Here is a 20,482-nt window from a genome sequence, read left to right on the forward strand (position 1 = left end):
GTAAATGTAAGTATTCAAGGTTAAGACTCAGCCTTTAGATACAGATGCAAACTATTTTGGGCTTCCCAGATGGTACTAGTGGTAAAGAACCTGCCTGCCAATGTAGGAGATGTAAGAGATGCAGGTTCCGTCCCCGGGGTGGAAAGATTCCCTGGAGGAGGGCATGGCAACTCACTCCAATACTCTTGCCTGGAGAGTCCCATGGACAGAGGAGCCTGGTGGGCTACAGTCCATGGGGTCACAAGGAGTAAGACACGCCTGAAGTGACTTAGCACACACGAACTGATTGTTTTATTTATTCATTTGTTTGTTTATGGCCACGTTGCAGGTGGGATCCTAGGTCCCCCACCAGGGATCAAATCCTTCCCACGTGCAGTAGAAGTATGGAGTCTTAACCACTAAACTGCCAGAAAAGTACTAGAAAGAATTTTGAAAGTGGTTTGAATTTTAACAACAGGTCCCATCTGCCCGTGCTTTACGTGCTGACAATCCCGGTGCGGTAGAGTGTGCTCCAGAAATGGAGCCGATAGAGAGGACCTCACAGGGCACAACAGAGGTGTCTCCCAGGCTCAAGAGGATAAAATCCAATAACACTCTTCACTCCCTTCACTGTCCAGCGTTGGTTACGTCGTGTTGTGTTTCTTTTGAGACTCTGCTTCCTGCTGAAGCCAGCAGCCTGCTGAGGGCCCTGCTGGACGTCGTGTCCAGGCTCAGCCACCTGCTCCCCAGAGCTGGCCGCGTCCTTGAGCACCTTCCTGCATTCCTCCATGAATTTAAGATCACTGCTTTGCTGGATGCACCCGACTTCCAGCAGGTGGGTGTTTGGTCTTGGCCCCGAGAAAGGTGTGGACCCTCTGTGTCTTTGTGTTTGCTCCTTTGTTTTTCTTTCTCTTTCAAAGTCTGAAATGTGCATTGATGACCAAGCATGGGGCTGAGGGGACCTCTTAATGGTTCTGGAGGCAGCAGTGTTATGACATCGTGATGAAGAGCAAAGCCTGGGGTGTCCTTCAAAATCCGAGGAAGCAGACTCCAGGGAGGCACATCCATCCACGCATGTGTGTTTTCTGTGACCTAAGAAATCACAGAATTGATCATCCACACAAATGAGATTCCAGGGGCTTTTTTAGCTTCTCAGAGAATACATTGCTTTCAAAAACCTCAATACATTTATTTGCACACAAATAATTGGGTTACAGATTACATATTGCAAATACAAACACAAAGTCCAGTGAGGTTAGTATCCTGAGGTTCGTTTTGCTTGGACTCTGTCTGCCTGGAATGAAATGGTGGGGAGGGGGCTGTGTGGGGGCCTGCTGAGTGGGAGGGGCAGGATGAGGGGCGGGTGGTGTGTCCTTGGACCTGCCGTGGAGGCAGTACTCGGGTTGGTCATCAGCTGAGGGCTGCTTTGATGATCCTCAGGCATCTGGGAAATTTGGTTGTAGAGACACATATTCATACTATTGGTTAGTCTGAGTTAGTGATATTTATTGAGTAATAATTTATGTGTGTGTGACATTTGTCTCTTCAAGCATATAGACTAGCAAAATCAAGGGCAGAAAAGACTAAAGCTCAGATACTGTATTTTTGACGTGGTGACAGTCTTCTGTGTTCCTTTGGAGGAGGTACGGCAGGCTCAGGAGCCTTTGAGGGAATCACTCTAAGCCACTGTTTGCCTGGGACTTATTTTTCTTTTGTTCTCAGACTTCACAGAGTAACCAGGCCAGAAGTTCAGCCATTGGTTCTTTCCAGTCTTTGATGAAGATGGTTTGCAAGGACCAAGCATCTTTCTTTAGCAGCTCTGACACCTTTCTTAACTTGCCTAGAGTTCATGAACTCTTAGGAGATGACAAAGAGAAATTCAACATTCCTGAAGATTCAAGTAAGAAAACAGTAATCCATATGTGTTTAGATTAATTTGCATTTTGATAATTAGCCCTGCTTTGTACAAGATACTCAGTCTGTGTGGAAATTGGGAACATACTTGCCAAGAATTTCCTGTTCCGCCATCCAACCTGTATCCTTTGTTTAGTGTAAAGTCAGTAAATGCTGGTCTGGCAGTTGGCTTTGTAAGACCCCTGCACCCTTGAGCACAGGCTAATTCTGTTGCCTGTGATGCCATGGAACTGGGTCTTAAATTCTGGTGCACCTGAAGCCCCAGCCCTTTGGGATCCCGGGATAGCTAGTGACAGTGAGAGGTCCGGGCTTCGGTTCCTGCAGGATGGCTGTCTCACAAAGCCTGGAGAGCTGTATGTGGCCTCCCACAAACTTGCCTTCTAGATCAAGCTCAGTAGCAAATAACGGCAGAGTTAAAAGTGATTTCCTGGCCCTACTTGAAGTGGATGCATTTTGATTAGAAAGACAGACTAAGGGTAAGCGTGCTGATAAAGGTTTAGACTGTTCAGTCCCACCAACAAGTGGGGTGTCTTCGGTCCAGTGACTTCACGTCTCAATCATGTTCATCTTGTGTTTAACATGGAAACTTCATACCTGCCTCCTAAGGTTATTATGAGAGGCATTAGGAGTGACGCCTGCTAACTGCTGAGGACCGTGCTCTAGTGTGTCCTAGTGTATGAATTACTCTTCCATGCTTCCCAGCAAGTCAGCGGTTTAGGACACACACACTCATCATCTCATAGTCTGTAGGGGCCACAGTCTGAGCACTGACTAGCTGGGTCCTCTGTCGGGACTGACAAGGCTGCAGTGAGAGTGTTCATTGGAGGTGGTTGTTGGTAGAACTCACTTTCCTTCAGGTGTAGGAGCCCTGATGGCTGCATCTTTAAGGACAGCAGTGCATCTCTTTGACAGGGGGGCTTCTGGACTCTTTTAAAGGGTTTGGCTGATGGTTCAGCCAAGATAATCTCCCCTTTGACCAACTCCGGATAACCTGACCATGGGTGTGTCCACACAAGAAGGCATGTGTGCCTTGAGGCCATCTTAGACTTCTGTCTGCTGTACCCAAGACCCCTCTTTCTGTACTTGTGCCTGGGATGGATGGAGGTGTTGATGGGTCGAGGGGAAAGGAGAGTGTTGGACTGTGTAGAGGAGGAGCTGCAAGGTTCCTGAGAGCTGCCTAGAGACAGGGTGTTGGTGTGTTCATCAGCTGATGGGTAATTGGGTGGCTGTTGAACAACATATAGTGTGGCAGTGTAGATACACATTAAGGCTACTAATGTGGATACTTTTGTTGTCTCCTATACTAATCCTCATTTCCTCTTTTTTCTTACATATGGGTTTTTTGACGATTATTGATTTGTTCATCAAATCCAGTCATTCAACCATTTATCCATCCATTTATCCTTCCATCTTTCCAACTATGGATCCATTCATCCTTCCATTGATCCATTGATACAGTCATCCATCCACCCATCAGTCCGTCCATTCAGCCATCCATCCACCCATCCACTCATGTATCCATCCAGCCATCCATTTATCCATCCATCCAGTCATTCATTCACCTAACACTGAGGACCAGTCTTTCTGGGTTCTTTCATACATTTATTTCAGATGATTATCCCACTAACCATAGGAAATATTAATACCTTCATTTTTCAGTTGACATGATAGAAGCTCAGAGAAGGTTAACTGACTTGCCCAAGTTCACACAGCTCCCAAGTGGCAGATGTCAGGATTCTTGGTTTCAGATTTCTCTTTATGTTCATATTCTTTTATGTTTTCCAAGCTAAAAATTGCCACCATCTATATTAAGCTTATAATTTCAAGTATAAGTTGTTAAAATATCAGTAAGAAGGATAACCTCTATACTTAATGCTATAAAAGTCATTATGGAATCATGTACTTAATTTATATTTTGTGAAATTATTTCTTTCAATTTTATTGTGTTTATTTAATAAAAGGAATTTGCTTTTATTTTCAAATGGGGAATTTAGAAAGATGAAACTAATAGTGAAAATTATCATAACAGTAATTTTCATACACTGGATATTACAGATAATGGTATCAAAGCTAAGATAATATTCTCATTTTAAATATTCTCTTTGGGAGTAAAAGAATGGGTTATACTGAAGCATTTATCACTAGCTTAAAACCTTTAATATTTGATTACTAATATTATCATGGTAAAGGTGCCACCTTCATTAGGTACCTATTGGTTTCGTCAAGTAAACCTTCCATTGAAAGCAACCAGCACCACAGCAGGTATGAGTGCCATCACAAGGAATTGATATTTGGTGAAAGCTAGGCTCTTTAATGGAGAAGGCAATGGCACCCCACTCCAGTATTCTCGCCTGGAAAATCCCATGGACAGAGGAGCCTGGTAGGCTGCAGTCCATGGGGTCGCTAGGAGTCGGACACGACTGAGTGACTTCACTTTCACTTTTCACTTTCATGCATTGGAGAAGGAAATGGCAACCCACTCCAGTGTTGTTGCCTGGAGAATCCCAGGGATGGGGGAGCTGGTGGGCTGCCGTCTATGGGGTCGCACAGAGTCGGACACGACTGAAGGACTTAGCAGCAGCAGCAGCAGGCTCTTTAATGTAACAAAAGTAGTCAGTACCTCAATAGTTAGTCAGTAGTCAGTAGTAGCAACAGTTCTTCATAAATGCAACAAAGGAAAGCCTGTAGCATTTCATAAAGCTAAATCTTTAGGATTATGAAAAAGCCTGTAGCATTTCATAAGAAAAACCTAATTCTAATCTTGATACTGTGACTGTTGAAATGAAAATTTTCTAGATTAAACACCAGATGCATTCCTTTTACATCACTGTTTTCATTTTCAAGTGTCTTTGTCATTATTTGGTAGCTTTACTGATGATTTAGTTTAAAAATGTGAAAATCATATTTCCTTTTCATTCAAAATATCGATGGGAACAAAGTTTTGAGAAAAGAACTGCCGAGGACCAGCCCCGGCTGATCCAGGGTATTCGAAGGGGAGACGGTGTCGGCGACCTATTCAAATGGTAATTAGAGATATAAAGAGTAATAGAATGAGGATAGCTCAGTAAGAAAATTCAGTGGAGAAAAGAGGCTGAGTAGCTTGGTTTACGCGGAAAATCAATATAACCCATGACACCAGGTTAACTCTGACCACGGAGGCCGCAGGCGCCCTCTCGAATAGCGGAAGGTGCCCCACCTTAGACACCTTCTCGAGTGGGTCTTAGAAGCCCAGGCAAATAAGTGGTCGCAGAGGATATCCACGCTCCAGATGGAGACTTCAGCCGGAAGTTAAAGGAAAGAATGACATGGGGAGACCAAGCATTGGTGAGCAAGGCCCCTAGCTTTATTTTCAACAGGGGCTTATATACCCTAAGTTACACATAGAGGATAATAGGGGATGCAAAGTCAGCAGTCTTTGATTCTTATCAAAAACCAGGGTTTCTTTCCTGCAAATTTATCGTATAAAAATGGTTTAGGTGATTTACATCATCTTCTGGCCAGAAGGCCTACTAACATTTTATGACTCTTGACAAGGACTTATCAACAAAGACTTATTTTCTCTAAGAGTAATTATTTTAAGGTTTGGCGCCATCTTCCAAAGATAAAATTGCATTCCTATAGGGCGGATGTGTAATGGGCTTACAACAAAGGAAAGAATTTATTACCTTAAGGGTCTAAAGTTACTAACACCAAGGCCACTACTTATTTTTTCTATATACCAACTATTAATTAATACACATTCAAGGATGCAATTCAGGGGATGTGAAAACTTGGCAACAAGCATTGACTCATCAATGAAATCCTTTACTAGTTTATTCTGACAGTTTCTATCTCTCTGAGAGGCTCTAAGCTATTTGAATATCTTAAACTTCCCGTGCCTCTGGAGGCTAGGAGACTGTAAACAATCGTATGCATAGCTGCAGGAGTCCGGGTAAACTTGTCAGGCGAGTTAGAAAGCCATCTGAGGGGTTTGGATTTAAACACTCCTAATTGCCCAGGAACTTTATTAATTGGAGCTGTAAGTTAACTCTTTGACAGAGAGAGAGCGAGATGGTGGTAGGGGACAGCCCCCAGTAAAGTCAGAGGTGAGAGCACAAAGCAATAAAGTAGGCAGACTCTGGTTTTTTTGGGGGAAAATGCTCGAGAATATCCCGGCGGACTCCTGAGGCTCGATCCCGCCTTTGCGTATGCCGAGCCTCCTTCCTCATGACCTTTGTCACGAGCGGAATGCCTCACCGGCTCCCGGCAAAGAACTGCTAAAGACAGGGACCAAAAAATTATTTCTGACCTGACTGCCCCAATTCAGAACTGAATCATGAAAAAAATTTATAAACCACTCATATGAAAATGAGGTGTCATGGCTATATAAGTGAATTCTCCTGTTATCCTGTATCATGAGTAACACTTTTTTTTTTTTTTTAATGGTGACAGCACCATTTTGCTTGAAGCTTTATCAGGAAATTCTGCAGTCTCCAAATGGCGCTTTGGTGTGGTCCTTCCTAAAACCTGTATTACATGGAAAGATACTGTATACACCAAACACTCCAGAGATTAATAAAGTCATTCAGAAGGTGAGTGTGACTGAATAAGTGTGTTATAGACCGTACAAGAAGTGCAGTGGGGAGCAGGCTGCTAAAATATTTATCATGATTGTTGTATAGCTCGTATTACACACAGTTTTCTTATGTTGATGACAATTCATTTTGCTTTTTGTTTTTTTTTTTTTGCCTGTGCCCTTTGTTGTTGAGCTTAGATGTGCTGCATCATTCTCTCAGGACATCTCGGGGGAGGAGGTGTTATTTAGAGTAACTAATGCAGGGGGAACAATTAGACAGAAAGAAGGAGGCCGGTCAGGTGATCCCAGGAGGATGTGGAGAATAGGTGGGCACCTGGTGATGAAGGGAGAGTCAGACCCTGTGTTTGTGGTCTGGGTCTGGTCGTGTCGTTTCTCAAGTTGGTGGTGAGCCTTTGGTGCCCTCACTTTCATTCCTTGGTCCCCGCCCCACTCCGCCTGATGGCAGGCAAGCTCAGGTGAAGAAGTAGAGAGCTTCCCTGGAGGAGTTTGGGCATTGCACAGCTCTGCGTTTTTCCTTTCTTAGGCTTCTTACCTTCTCGTGCGTGCTAAATTGCTTCAGTCGTGTCTGACTCTTTGTGATCCCATGGACTGTAGCCCGCCAGGCTCCTCCATCCGTGGGATTCTCCAGGCAAGAATACTGGAGTGGGTTGCCATGCTACTGCAGGGGATCTTCCTGATTCAGGGATTGAACCCGGGTCTCTTATGTCTCATGCATTGGCAGGTGGGTTCTTTACCACTAGCGCCACCTGGGAAGCCCCATTCAATTCAGGATTTATCATTGGTCATATTTACGCTTTCTTCTGAGATGATGGTGCTGTGTTTTCCTGCAGTCTCATCTTTTTTTCTGATAGTGGCTTATGAGTCCGCAGACACTTTTGAGGGGCTTCAGGAAGCCATGGGGCCTGTCAGACCCGAGGAGGAATCACCAGTCCTATTAGTGCTGAACTTCCAGGCTTCAGATGCTACTCACAACTTAAAAGCTGAAAAGTTAGTGGTGGTCATCCAAGCAGTTGGGTTATTTTGGGTCCAAGTAGGTTTTACAAGTTCATGTTTCCTTTCCCTTACGGCTGCCATGTGGAGTCTCTTTCCCACCTGTGACTCAGCTCAGGGGCTATATTTGCCACTGTTTATTCTGATGGGGAAACAGTGGCTGACTTTATGTTTTTAGGCTCCAAAATCACTGCAGGTGGTGATTGCAGCCATGAAATTAAAAGATGCTTATTCCTTGGAAGGAAAGTTGTGACCAACCTAGACAGCATATTAAAAAGCAGAGACATTGTCAACAAAGGTCTGTCTAGTCAAGGCTATGGTTTTTCCAGTGGTCATGTATGGAGGTGAGAGTTGGACTGTGAAGAAAGCTGAGCACTGAAGAATTGATGCTTTTGAACTGTGGTGTTGGAGAAGACTCTTGAGAGTCCCTTGGACTGCAAGCAGATCCAACCAGTCCATCCTAAAGGAGATCAGTCCTGGGGGTTCATTGGAAGGACCGATGCTGAAGCTGAAACTCCAACACTTTGGCCACCTGATGTGAAGAGTTGACTCATTTGAAAAGACCCTGGTGCTGGGAAAGATTGAAGGCAGGAGGAGAAGGGGATGATAGAGGATGAGATGGTTGGATGGCATCACCGACTCAATGGACATGAGTTTGGATAAACTCCAGGAGTTGATTATGGACAGGGAGGCCTGGTGTGCAGCGGTTTATGGGGTTACAAAGAGTTGGATAACTTGATAACTTCTGCTTTTATCTTGAGAATGTCCATTTGGAGGGGTATTTACCGAAAGCCTGGGCTCTCACAGTGAAGTGACGTTAATCTACACGGGCGTCAGGCGTTCATCCTTTCAGGCCTGTGCTTTAGAGGGGCCTAGAGCCAAAGCCAGTGTTATTCAGATAATCTCAGTGCATTAAGCTTTTAAGGACTGTGGGTATTTTAGAAATTTCACAGAAAATGGCTGTATATCACAGCTTTATTTTAACTTCAACTTAAAAAATTCAACAAAAAGTTATTATTGTTATAGTGAATATTATTACACATAATATCATTGATAACAATATTATATGCACTATAGTATTATATACTGGGCTATATTCTGCACTGTAACAGCTAGTGTGACCATCCTCTTGTTGAAGAGCTCACCCTGCAATGGGGAAAGAGAAGACAAACATCTGAGGAAATAACCCAGAAATAATGTGATGAGCGATTCATTCTGAGAGCAGTGTCCACAGGCTTCCTTCCTGGTCTGTGGGTCAGGGTTCAACCAAGAGAAACAGCAGGGAGAGTTAAGAGGAAGCGTTACCCCTGTATCAAGGTGCTAGGGTGATGGGCCGGTCAGTGATGTGAAGAGAATTTTAAAGCAAGAAGCCTCTCTGCTGGGCTAGGAGGGTGTCCAAGGAAGGGACAAGACCGGACGTGGCCTCCAACCAGGGTTGGGGTCCCGACCTCCCTGGGGAGAGTGTGGTTCTGGCCAGCTGGGTGGCCAGGTTGCCCAGGAGCCTTCCTGGTATGGTTTCAGGGGCATCTGCGTACTGGGGGCTGGAGAAGGTCTACACTCGGTGACTCTCAGTGAGGTTGGACCAAGCCAGGCCTGGGGGCATCATCTGCATCAGGGAGTCGTCCACAAGGAGGTGCCAGGCCAGCAGCAGCCCCTGCTGTTGGAGGAGAGCCTGGAAAGGTGCTGTGTGTGGGGGGCCAGGTGCACAGTAGCTGGGTAACCAAGAGGCTCTGGAGGCAGCTGCCTGCTGGGTGGGGACTCCACAGTGAGGTCAAGAGGAGAAGCCTCTGAGGGAGCCTCTGCGGGGAGCCGCCTATCGGGGTCGGGGACTCCACAGGAGATCAAGAGGAGAAGCCTCTGAGGGAGCTTCTGGCAGGTGCCGCCTGCCAGGGGAACTCCACAGTGAGATCAAGAGGGAGAAGCCTCTGAGGGAGCCTATGGGGGAGTCGCCTGCCAGGTGGGGACTCCACAGTGAGGTCAAAAGGAGAAGCCTCTGAGGGAGCTTCTGGAAGGAGCTACCTGCTAGGGGGGTACTCCACAGTGAGGTCAAGAGGAGAAGCCTCTGAAGGAGCCTCTGGAAGGAGCCACCTGCTAGGGGGGTACTCCACAGTGAGGTCAAGAGGGAGAAGCCTTTGAGGGAGCTTCTGGAAGGAGCTGCCTGCTGGGTGGAGACTCCACAGTGAGATCAAGAGGAGAAGCCTCTAGGGAGCCTCTGGGGGGAGCTGCCTGCCAGGCGGGGACTCCACAGTGAGATCAAGAGAAGAAGCCTCTGAGGGAGCTTCTGGAAGGAGCTGCCTGCCGGGTGGAGACTCCACAGTGAGATCAAGAGGAGAAGCCTCTGAGGGAGCTTCTGGAAGGAGCCGCCTGCCGGGTGAAGACTCCACAGTGAGATCAAGAGGAGAAGCCTCTAGGGAGCCTCTGGGGGGAGCTGCCTGCCAGGCGGGGACTCCACAGCGAGATCAAGAGAAGAAGCCTCTGAGGGAGCTTCTGGAAGGAGCCACCTGCCGGGTGGAGACTCCACAGTGAGATCAAGAGGAGAAGCCTCTGAGGGAGCTTCTGGAAGGAGCCACCTGCCGGGTGGAGACTCCACAGTGAGATCAAGAGGAAGAAGCCTTCCCAGCAGCCCTCCAGATCTCTGTGGCAGAGCTTCATATCGAAGCAGCCAGCATGGGCCAGCCCTGCCCTTCAGACCGGGCCTGAGTGTGGACTTGGAGCGGGGGGATGACCAGATACCCACATAGTGGGTCCTGCGTGGGCTTCTTCATCTTAGGGACCTGGGGCTCCTGAGGGATAAGGAGTTCCCACAAAGCTCCTGGAGAAGGAAATGGCAACTCACTCCAGTATTCTTGCCTGAGAAATCCCATGGACAGAGGAGCCTGGTGGGCTACAGTCCATGGGTTCGTAAAGAGTAGGACATGACTGAGCATGGTTGCACATGGAATTAAAGTACAAAGCTCATCAGCTCTTAAATGTTAAGTCTCAGTTTATCAAATATATATTGAGAGGAGGTGGAGGGAGAGATACTAGGGAGGAATCCCTGCTGGAACCTCATCCAGCCCTCACACCCACAAGGAGTGTTAGCAGTGACCTCACTCACTCCTCGGGTGAGTCTCAGGGGCTAGTCAGCATGGCAGAATCTCTCAGCAGGGGCAGTGGTGACTTCTGAACCTAGGTCTGTGTGTCTCCAAGGCCCATGTTTTGCTTCTCTGTCACACCTCACTGTATCCCTACCCTAGGATGCAAGTGCTAGCACAGTAGCTCTGTCCTCAGAGGAGTGTGTTGTGGGCAAATGGGACACGGATCCCCAGCGACAGCACCGGGCAGCAGGGTGGGGAGCAGACTGCTTCCCACAGGATGGGTGGTTATGGGAGGTCATGGTAGGGGAGGCTGGTCACTGCTGGCCTTAGGGCTTCTGATGGGGTGAGGGGCGGGGGTGGGGGCCGTGTGGGTGGACACCCATTCCTGCTTCTGCACTCAACACGTTCAGATGCAGATTGAACCATGTGCTTCTCCAAGGTTCCAGGAACCATCATAGTCACTTTCCCAGATCCTCTCTCGTTCACATCTCAGAAGAACCCAGTAGGGCAGGTGCTTGTTGTTTGAAATCATTGAGTTGTGTCTGACTCTTTTGTGACCCCATTGACTGTAGCCCACCAGGCTCCTCTGTCCATGGGATTCTCCAGGCAAGAGTACTGGAGTGGGTTGCCATTTCCTTCTTCAGGGGATCTTCCCGACCCAGGGACTGAACCCACATTTCCTGCATTGGCAGGTGGATTCTTTGCCACTGAGCCATCAGGGAAGCCTGCGGGTAGGTGCTACTAGGTCCATTTTACAGATGGAACATAGTGAAGGCTGGTGAGGTTTACTCTCCCATACTGATTAGCTGGTGCATGCATGCTCAGTCACTCAGTTGTGTCTGACTCTTTGCAACCCCATGGACTGTAGCCTACCACACTTCTCTGTCCATGGGACTTTCCAGGCAAGAATACTGGAGTAGGTTGCCATTTCCTCTCCAGCGGATCTTCCTCACACAGGGATCAAACCCATGTCTCCTGTGTCTCCTGCCTTGCGAGTGAATTCTTTCGCTGAGCCATCAGGGAAGCCCTCATTAGCTGGTACATGGAAGCATATTGTGGACTCCATAGCTAAATGCTTTTCACCAGCTGTATTTACAGTGTTAGGTTGTCATGTGGGAAAGAGCTTGTGCCCTGCAGCACCCTTTACTATTATCAGCCTGGGACACTAGATTCCTGATCAGATGCTCTGCACGATTTTATGCCTGTGTGTATTGGTGCGTGGTGTTTATGCACCTTCAGCACGTAATTGCCTTCAGGGGAACTTTGGGAGGATGAGAATCAGCCTCACAGGTTACAGATGGAAAGAGGCTACTGGTGTTTTAACCATTAAATGGACATAAAGCCTGATGATTAAGTAACTGAATAGAAATGAAAATTCTGCTTTCTGCTGCTTGTCAAAGATGAACGATGTCCGTGAGGTGGGAGCCTCCCAGGACTGGAGTCTGTAAGTGAACCAGGCACAGGCTGGAGGCGCATGCGCCCTGCACACAGGACTGTGTATGTGCACAGAGCACTGTGGCCCCAGGAGGCAGCGACTGTCCCCGGGGAGCCCCTCGGAGGGAACAGAACTCGCACTCATTTGATGTCTGACTGCAGGCATCAGATCACTCATCTGAAAGTAGGTCCTCAGCGTTCACCCCGGAACGAGATTCTCGGGTGGGTGGAAGTGTTCAACATGAAACATTTTATCAAAATGCAGCAAAGTTGCCCAGAGAAAAAGTAATTACGTTTATGAATAGACTAGTTTGAAGTAATCGCTTGTAAAGCGGCGGTCCCTTGAGAAAGCAGCATCAGTAGGTCTGGGAATACACTGTTCTGTGAAACCATAATCCCCAGCCCCCGAGATGCATGCTGCTCCCAGAGACCTCGGATGTCTGTGTGCTGTCATCATTTTGTCCTCAAGTCCAAGGCCACGGGTTAATTAAGGTGACAGCTGTGAGATGGCTGAGCCAGGACAGACAGCCAGCCAGCCACATCCAAGCACCATGAGAGATGATCACCTTCAGCAGGTTGCTTTGTAAACCCGGCTTCAGAGCTGAGATGGTTTGCTCAGGGTCTCTCCACAGTCCTTGGCCAACCTGGCCTCCAGCTCATGTCCTTTGACTCAGAAACCTTGTTCCTCCTCCAGGTCCCTCAGGCCTCATTCCCCTTAGAAGCATTAGGCAAATATTCTGAATGCTGAGGAGGGAGCAGGGTGATGTAAATAAGAAAATAATGAGCAGAAAAAATAAGTCCACAGCTAAGATCTCATGCTGAGATCCAGTCACCTCTTTCTTTCTTTTTTTAAAGTCAGAATTAACTGCAAGTAAGACTGGCTATTTTCTAAAACCAGCAGTTATTAGGTGATTGATAGGTGAAAAGAGAACCCAAGCAGTTTCTCCCAAGGAGGTAGAAGTGAAGATAAGACTTGAGGCTGTGGCATTTCTGAGAATTGTGCCCACTTCCAGGTGGGGCTCTGAGCTCCGAGCCTCCCGGTCTCCCTACAACCGTCTGAAGGTTTTGTTCAAGTTCTTGATTCTGTAAGTTTTCTATTTCACCAGTTTGGGGAAGTTTTCAGCCATTATTTCTTCTGATAGCTTTTCAGCCCCACTCCTATCTTTCTTGGACTCAGATACAAACATGGAACCTTTTGTTATTGTCTTACAGGTCCCCAAAGCTCTGGCCGCCTTGTCTGTTTTTTCCTCTTGCTCATATTGGTTGATGTGTAATATCCTGTCCTCAAGTTCACTGGTCCTGTCCTCTGTCATTTCTACTCTTCTACTTGAGGTCATCTGGCAAATTTAAAATACTTTTTGTTACGGCGTTTTCCAGTTCTGTACTGCCCTGTGCTTATCTGTCTTTCTAATAACTTGTATTTTCTTGTTGAGATTTTCTGCTATTTAATTTGCTTCAAGATAATTTTGAATTGCTTGTTGAAGCATTTCTATGATGACAGCTTTAAAATACTTGCCAGATCGTTCCAGCATCAGCTTTGTCTCAATATTGGCGTCAGTTGACGGCTTGTGAGTTCTCTGGTTCTGTGTGCAGCAGGCGATGTTCGGTTGTATTGTGGGCATTTTGACTGTTGCGTTCAGAGACTGTAAGAAATACCTTTCATTTTTGCAGACAGTCTGTTGTTTAGGTTTAACACACAGGTCTCAGCCTTGTTTGTAGGCTGTGACTCCAGGGACGTCTAATCATCACAGGCTTTGTGCTGTTATTTTGATCTGCTCGGTTCATCTGGTGCCCATGAGGCTTCCAGTAGTTTCCAGTCCTGCTGCCTGAAGTGGGGAGGGCTTCTCCAGGAAGTCTGTGCCTTTGCCTATTTCACTGGAGACCACCAGTTTGTTCTCTGAATCTCTGAGTGTGTTTCTGTTTTGTTTGCTGATTTGTTTAGTTTTTTATGCTAAGTGAAATAAATCAGAGAAAGACAAGAACTTAAATGTGGAGTCTAAAAAAAAAAAGTGAAACTAGTGAATATAACAAAAGAGAAGCAGGACTTTCCTGGTGTTGCAGTGGGTAAGAATCTGCCTGCTGGTGTAGGAGACATGGGTTTGATCCCTGGTCCGGGAAGAGTCCGCTTCCTGTGGAATCGTAGTTGTTGTCTGTGGAGAGACTAAGGCACAACTAAACCCATGTGCCTCAACTGCTGAGCCTGTGCTCTAGAGCCCGAGAGCCAAAAGTACTGAAGCCAGGGTGCCAGAGCCTGTTCTCTGCAACAAGAGAAGCCACCGCAATGAGAAGTCTGCGAACAGCAGTGACGATTAGCCCCTGCTCACTGCATCTAGAGACAGCCCGGTGTGCAGCAACAAAGATCCAGTGCAAATAACAGTAATAAAAAGACAACCCTTAAAAAAAGCAGCAGACTCACAGATATAGAGAGCAAACTAGTGGTTGTCACTAGGGAGAGGGGGTGGAACAGGGGCTGGGGAGCAAGAGGTACGGACTCTTATGTATGAAATAAGTTGCACGGGTATATTGTACCGCATAGGGAATATAGCCAGTACTTTATAATAACTAAAATAGAGTATAATCTTTAAAAATTGTGAATCACAATATTGTATACCTGTAACTGATATATATTGTATAGCAACCATACTTTAATTAAAAAAAAACAAAACCAGAAATGGTCTTCAGATGTGCAGACTCAGCAGTGGTTTTCCCCTTCCTGTGATAACTGGGCCTGTTATCTAGCCCTTTCTCTGCTCTGAGTTCCGAGTCCTCCCTGGCTTAGATCTCTTGCATCTGTCTTGATTGTCTCTGACTTGTCCTTTTCCTTCTTTGTCTCCAGCCTCCTCTGAGGGCTGGAGTGGGGTCTGTGTTATGGCTCCAGACCAGTCCCCAGGCTGTCCCCTTTGCTTTGACTCCGAGCCTGTGCTCAGCCTCTGGGTTGCACCTCTTCCTGTGGGGTCGTTCCCGTGTCATCACGGCCTCCTCACCACCTCCTCTGTGCTCCTGGATGTTTCTTGAAATACACAGTAGTTGCTCCATACATTTTTTTCCTGTCTTACCCTAAATCAGTTCCAGATAAAGACCTTTATTCTGACGCATACACTGGCCTCGTCTTTTGAATAGAAGGATCTCTTCATGTGCCCCTTGATGTTTCCCATGCTTGCTCATCCTTAGGAACAGAGGCTCACACTTACCCACAGACGTCATGTGGGTCCACACCTCCCAGGGTCATGTGAAGGCAGAGGGGAGGTGTATGGACAGGCTGCACCTCCCTTTATGGCTCAGACCCCAGCAGCCGAGCAGAGGGTGGGCACACGTGCAGGGCGGGGAGGGCAGTAGGCGGCAGAGGCAGCCATGTGCTGGTGAGCGCTTCATCCTGTCCTGGACTCCTGGTGGGAATTAGCAGCAGGAGCCCCTCGCTTCTTTCCAGCCCCTGAGCTGGCGTGACCTGTGCCCTTGTGACCTCAGAGGTGTGTGGTTGGACTCCCAAACCCTCTTTAATCTTATCTCTTTGCATTTAGACTGTTTTTGATATAGAAATATAGTAATGTGGCCATAGGCATCTTCATGGGACTTTCCAGGTGGCTCAGTGGCAAAGAATCCACCTGCCAGTGCAAGAGACGCAAGGGATGAGGGTTCGATCCCTGGGTCAGGAAGATCTCCTGGGGAAGGAAATGGCAACCCACTCCAGTATTCTTGCCTGGGGAATTCCATGGACAGAGGAGCTTGGCAGGCTACAGTCCACAGGGTTGCAAAGAGCTGGACACGATTAAGTGTGCACACACTCACACACATACACACACACACACACACACACATAGAGGCATCTTCATGGGTATAGCTTTGTATTTCATTTCAATTATTTCCTTAGGACAGTATCCTTTTATTTTGAGAGAAAAAGGCAAGGAAGTTTTTTGTAGGTCAGTGACTATGAATATTTTTTATGATACCAAATTATTTTACAAAACCCTTATGCTCATTTGCTCTGCCAGCAGCAATAAATAAATAAATAGAGTTTTGCACTACTGGTGATAATGTAAATTAATACAGGCACTATGGAGAACAGTACGGGAATTCCTTAACAAACTAGGAATAAAACTACCATATGACCCAGCAATCCCACCACTGGGCATTGTTGTTGTTCAGTTGGTAAGTCGTGTCTGACTCTTTGTGACCCCATGGACTGCATCGTGCCAGGCTTCCCTGTCCTTCACCATCTCCTGGCGTTTCCTCAAACTCATGTCCACTGAGTCAGGGATGCTGTCTAACCATCTCATCCTCTGACATCCTCTTCTCCTTTTATCTTCAGTGTTTCCCAGCATCAGGGCCTTTTCCATTGATATGGCTCTTCGCAGCAGGTGGTCAAAGTATCGGAGCTTCAGTTTCAGCATGAGTCCTTCCAGTGAATACTCAGAGTTGATTTCCTTTAGGATTGACTGATTTGATCTCTTTGCTGTCCAAAGGACTCTCAAGAGTCTTCTCTAACACCACAGTTCAAAAGCATCAATTCTTTGGTGCTCAGCCTTCTTTAAGGTCCAACTCTCACATTCGTACATGACTACTGGAAAAACCATAGCTTTGACTGGATGGACCTTTGTTGGCAAAGTGATGTCTTTGCTTTTTAATGCCATCTAGATTTGTCATAGGTTTCTTTTCAAGGAGCAAGCGTTTTTTAATTTCATGGCTGCAGTCACTGTCTGCAGTGATTTGGGAGCCCAAGAGGATAACATCTGTCACTGTTTATACTTTTTCCCCTTCTATTTCCCTGGAGTGGCTACCCACTCCAGCATTCTTGCCTGGAGAATTCCATGGACAGAGCAGCCTGACAAACTACAGTCCACAGGGTTGCAAAGAGTTGGACGTGACTGAGTGACTAACACTTTCATACTACTGGGCATATACCCTGAGAAAATCACAATTCAAAAAGATATATGCACCCCAGATTTCATTGCAGCACTGTTTACAATAGTCAGGACATGGAAGCAACCTAGATATCCGTTGACAGAGAATGGATAAAGTTGTGATACATATATGTAATTGACTACTACTTAGCCATAAAAAGAAATGAGTTGAGAATCAGTTGTAGTAAAGTGGACGAACCTAGATCCTATTATACAGAGTGAAGTAAGTCAGAAAGAGAAAAACAAATACTGTAATTAATGCAGATATATGGGATCTAGAAAAATAGTACTGACGAGCCTATTTGCAGGGAAGAAACGTAGACACAGGCTTAGTGAACAGACTTGTGGACACAGCAGTGGAAGGAGTAGGTAGGATGGATTGAGAGAGTAGCATTGTAATGTAAAAACATTACACACCATGTGTAAAATAGACAGCTGGTGGGAATTTGTTGTATGACACAGGGAGCTCAAACCGGCGCTCTGTGAAAACCTAGAGAAGTGAGATGGGATGGGAATGGGGAGCGAGGCTTGAAGAGAGGGGATATATATATAGTTATGACTTATTTGGGTTGCTGTATGGCAGAAACCAACACAAAAAAAGCAATTATCCTCTAAATAAAAAAAATTATTCTCTAATTAGAAACAGTTTTGCTTTCTCCTAAATAGAGTTGGGTATCATAAACCAGATCATAGATGCTAGTTGAGAATGTATGGTTGAGGAGGACGTGTGGGCAGATGTTGTCTTATTTAGCCAGTGTATACTGGAACATTCATTCTTAGAGTGACCCGTACCCTGGAGACTCCATGGTGAACAGATGGGCAACATGCAGTGGAAGGAGCCTGGAGGAAGGGGCACTGGCACGGTCACCTTATCCGGTGACGTGTGGCCTTGGAAGATCTTTGCTCTGATGGCCAAGTTGCACACAATGTGTATCTCCTTGTTGTGGCAGCCACAGGGCTGGAGGATCTGCCCAGTGCAACACAGCTGAACTAGAGACACACCCTGATGTGCTTTATTTTGCAGGTAAATCATACTTTTGATTTTGTGGGCAAGTTGAAGACTTTGTCAGAAACACTGCTGAGTGCGTCCAGCATTTTTCAGAGCAGTGGAAACGGCCAGATGCTCCACCAGCTGCAGGTGAGGGGTGGCTCCTTTGCCACCAAAGGCTGGGAGACCCCAGGTGTGTCTGCAAAACCAGAGGTCTCCTTCAGAGGGCGCTAGAGAGTCACCTGCGGCTTGGCTTTGCCGGGTGACTAGTAATGTTGATGTAAAATTGGATAAGTGAGAAAACTTCTTGTAAATGATCAATTGTTTTGCCCATGTAAGATCTTACTGCTGTGAGAATGATCAATAATTCATTAATATTTATTTGTGCTTTAAATTCCATATTAACTTAAAGCTGGTTTTTTTTTTTTTTTTGAGCAGAGAACAGTTTATTTCAGGGCCATGCAAGGAGACAAGTAGCTCGTGCCTTGGTCTCAGTTTTTTATTGGAATATATTTGCTTTACACTGCTGCATCTGTTTCTGCTGTACAGCAAAATGAATCAGGCATACATATATGTATATCCCCCCTTTTGGATTTTCTTCCCATTTAGGTTCCCGCAGAGTATTGGTGAGAGTTCCCTGTGCTATACAGTAGGTTCTGTTAGTTATCTATTTTATACATAGTTATCAATTGTGTATATATGTCAATCTAAATCTCCCGATTCCAGTTCATCGGCCCTGCCAACTGAAAGCTTTTTGGAAGGTTTGCATGCTTTTGAACTGTGGGCCTGTTAAACCCTTCATTCCCTAATATTCTGTATTGAGAACATAATGTATTCCAAAAAATCATGGACTTTAGCTTCAAATGTCTCAACCTCTTCAGAGAAGGACAATCACTAATTACAAAACTTTAATCAAGGTAGGTCACATGATAACTTTCTGGGGCATCTGTGTCACTCTAACTTGAGCTTGAGAAAATATACCTACGTTTTGTTCTTGTTTGGTTTGTTTCTTATCCACCAGACGTGTAGTTCTAGGTGGTCCCGAGCAGGGACTCAGAGCTGGAGAGTCTTGGATTCCCAGCCCTGTCCCCACTGCCGTGTGATCTTGAACTTCTCTGTGCCTTGGGCTTCTTACCTGTGAAGGGAGGAAAGAACCACAGTTTTGAACTGTGAAGCGATTTAGATTATGTAAATCGAACAGGACTGAGTGGCTTCATTTCCACTTTTCACTTTCATGCATTGGAGAAAGAAATGGCAACCCACTCCAGTGTTCTTGCCTGGAGAATCCCAGGGATGGTGGAGCCTGGGGCTGCCGTCTATGGGGTCACACAGAGTCGGACATGACTGAAGCCACTTAGCAGCAGCAGCAGCAGCAGCACCACCAAAGCACTGGTACGTAGGAGAAGATGTCTCTGCATCTGGGTCCTTCCCAAAGCAGATACTGAGATGAGATTGCATCTGTGAGGATTTTGTCAAGGAAAGAGGTGTTGAGGCAGAGGCAGGGAGGCAGGAAAGTAGGAGAGGTTGGTGAGGCAGGAGAGGCAGATGAAGCAAGGGAGTCAGGGGAGGCTGATGAAGCAAGGGAGGCAGGGGAGGCAGGGGAGGCTGATGAAGCAAGGGAGGCAGGGGAGGCAGAGGAAGGCAGGGGAGGCAGGGGAGGCTGATGAAGCAAGGGAGGCAGGAGAGGCAGGGGAGGCAGGGGAAGGCAGGGGAGGCTGGGGAGGCAGGGGATGCTGATGAAGCAAGGGATGCTGATGAAGCAAGGGAGGCTGGGGAGGCAGGGGGAGGCAGGGGAGGCAGGGGAGGCTGGGGAGGCAGGGGAGGCAGGGGAGGAAGGGGAAGCAGGGGAGTCAGGGGAGGCTGGGGAGGCAGGGGAGTCTCGGGAGGCAGGGGAGGCAGAGGAGGCAGGGGAGGCAGTGGAGGCTGGGAAGGCTGGGGAGGCAGGGGAGGCAGGGGAGACTGGGGAGGCAGGGGAGGCAGGGGAGGCTGGGGAGGCAGGGGAGACTGGGGAGGCAGGGGAGGCAGGGGAGGCAGGGGAGGCTGGGGAAGAAGGGGAGGAAGGGGAGGCAGGGGAGGCTGGGGAGGCAGGGGAGTCAGGGGAGGCAGGGGAGGCAGGGGAGGCTGGGGAAGAAGGGGAGGCAGGGGAGGAAGGGGAGGCTGGGGAGGCAGGGGAGGCTGGGGAGGCTGGGGAGGCAGGGGAGACTGGGGAGGCAGGGGAGGCAGGGGAGGCTGGGGAGCAAGCGGAGGCAGGGGAGGCTGGGGAGGCAGGAGAGGCAGAGGAGACTGGGGAGGCAGGGCAGGCTGGGGAGGCAGGAGAGGTGGGTGAGGCTGGGGAGGCAGGGGAAGCAGGGGAGGCTGGGGAGGTAGGGGAGGCAGGGGAGGCTGGGAAGGCAGGGGAGGCAGGGGAGGCTGGGGAGGCTGAGGAGGTAGGGGCTGTTGGGAGGCTGGGGAGGTAGGGGAGGCTGCGGAGGCAGGGGAGGCTGGGGAGGCTGAGGAGGTAGGGGATGTTGGGAGGCTGGGGAGGCAGGGGAAGCAGGGGAGGCTGGGGAGGCAGGGGAGGCTGGGGAGGCTGAGGAGGTAGGGGAGGCTGGGGAGGCTGGAGAGGCAGGGGAGGCAAGGGAGGCTG

At 47.7% G+C, this 20,482-nt stretch overlaps 1 protein-coding gene across 2 annotated transcripts in view; it reads left to right on the top strand.

Annotated features, from left to right (window-relative positions):
• The window catches only part of ABCA13 (ATP binding cassette subfamily A member 13), a 393,960-nt gene that overhangs the window by 106,018 nt on the left and 267,460 nt on the right, over positions 1-20,482 (top strand). For both annotated transcript variants that reach the window (XR_015163267.1, XM_086398601.1), the window contains exons 25-28: positions 650-814; positions 1,702-1,879; positions 6,325-6,464; positions 17,893-18,006. Coding sequence is in view for 1 of the 2 variants with exons in the window: in XM_086398601.1 (XP_086254727.1) it covers positions 650-814; positions 1,702-1,879; positions 6,325-6,464; positions 17,893-18,006 (597 nt within the window). In the remaining variant the exon portion in view is untranslated. The remainder of the gene's footprint in view (positions 1-649; positions 815-1,701; positions 1,880-6,324; positions 6,465-17,892; positions 18,007-20,482) is intronic.

Source organism: Bos grunniens, chromosome 4, assembly GCF_055505025.1.
Source record: "Bos grunniens cultivar Pamir isolate PY7600 chromosome 4, Bosgru_T2T1.0, whole genome shotgun sequence".
NCBI classification, from domain to species: Eukaryota; Metazoa; Chordata; class Mammalia; order Artiodactyla; family Bovidae; genus Bos; species Bos grunniens.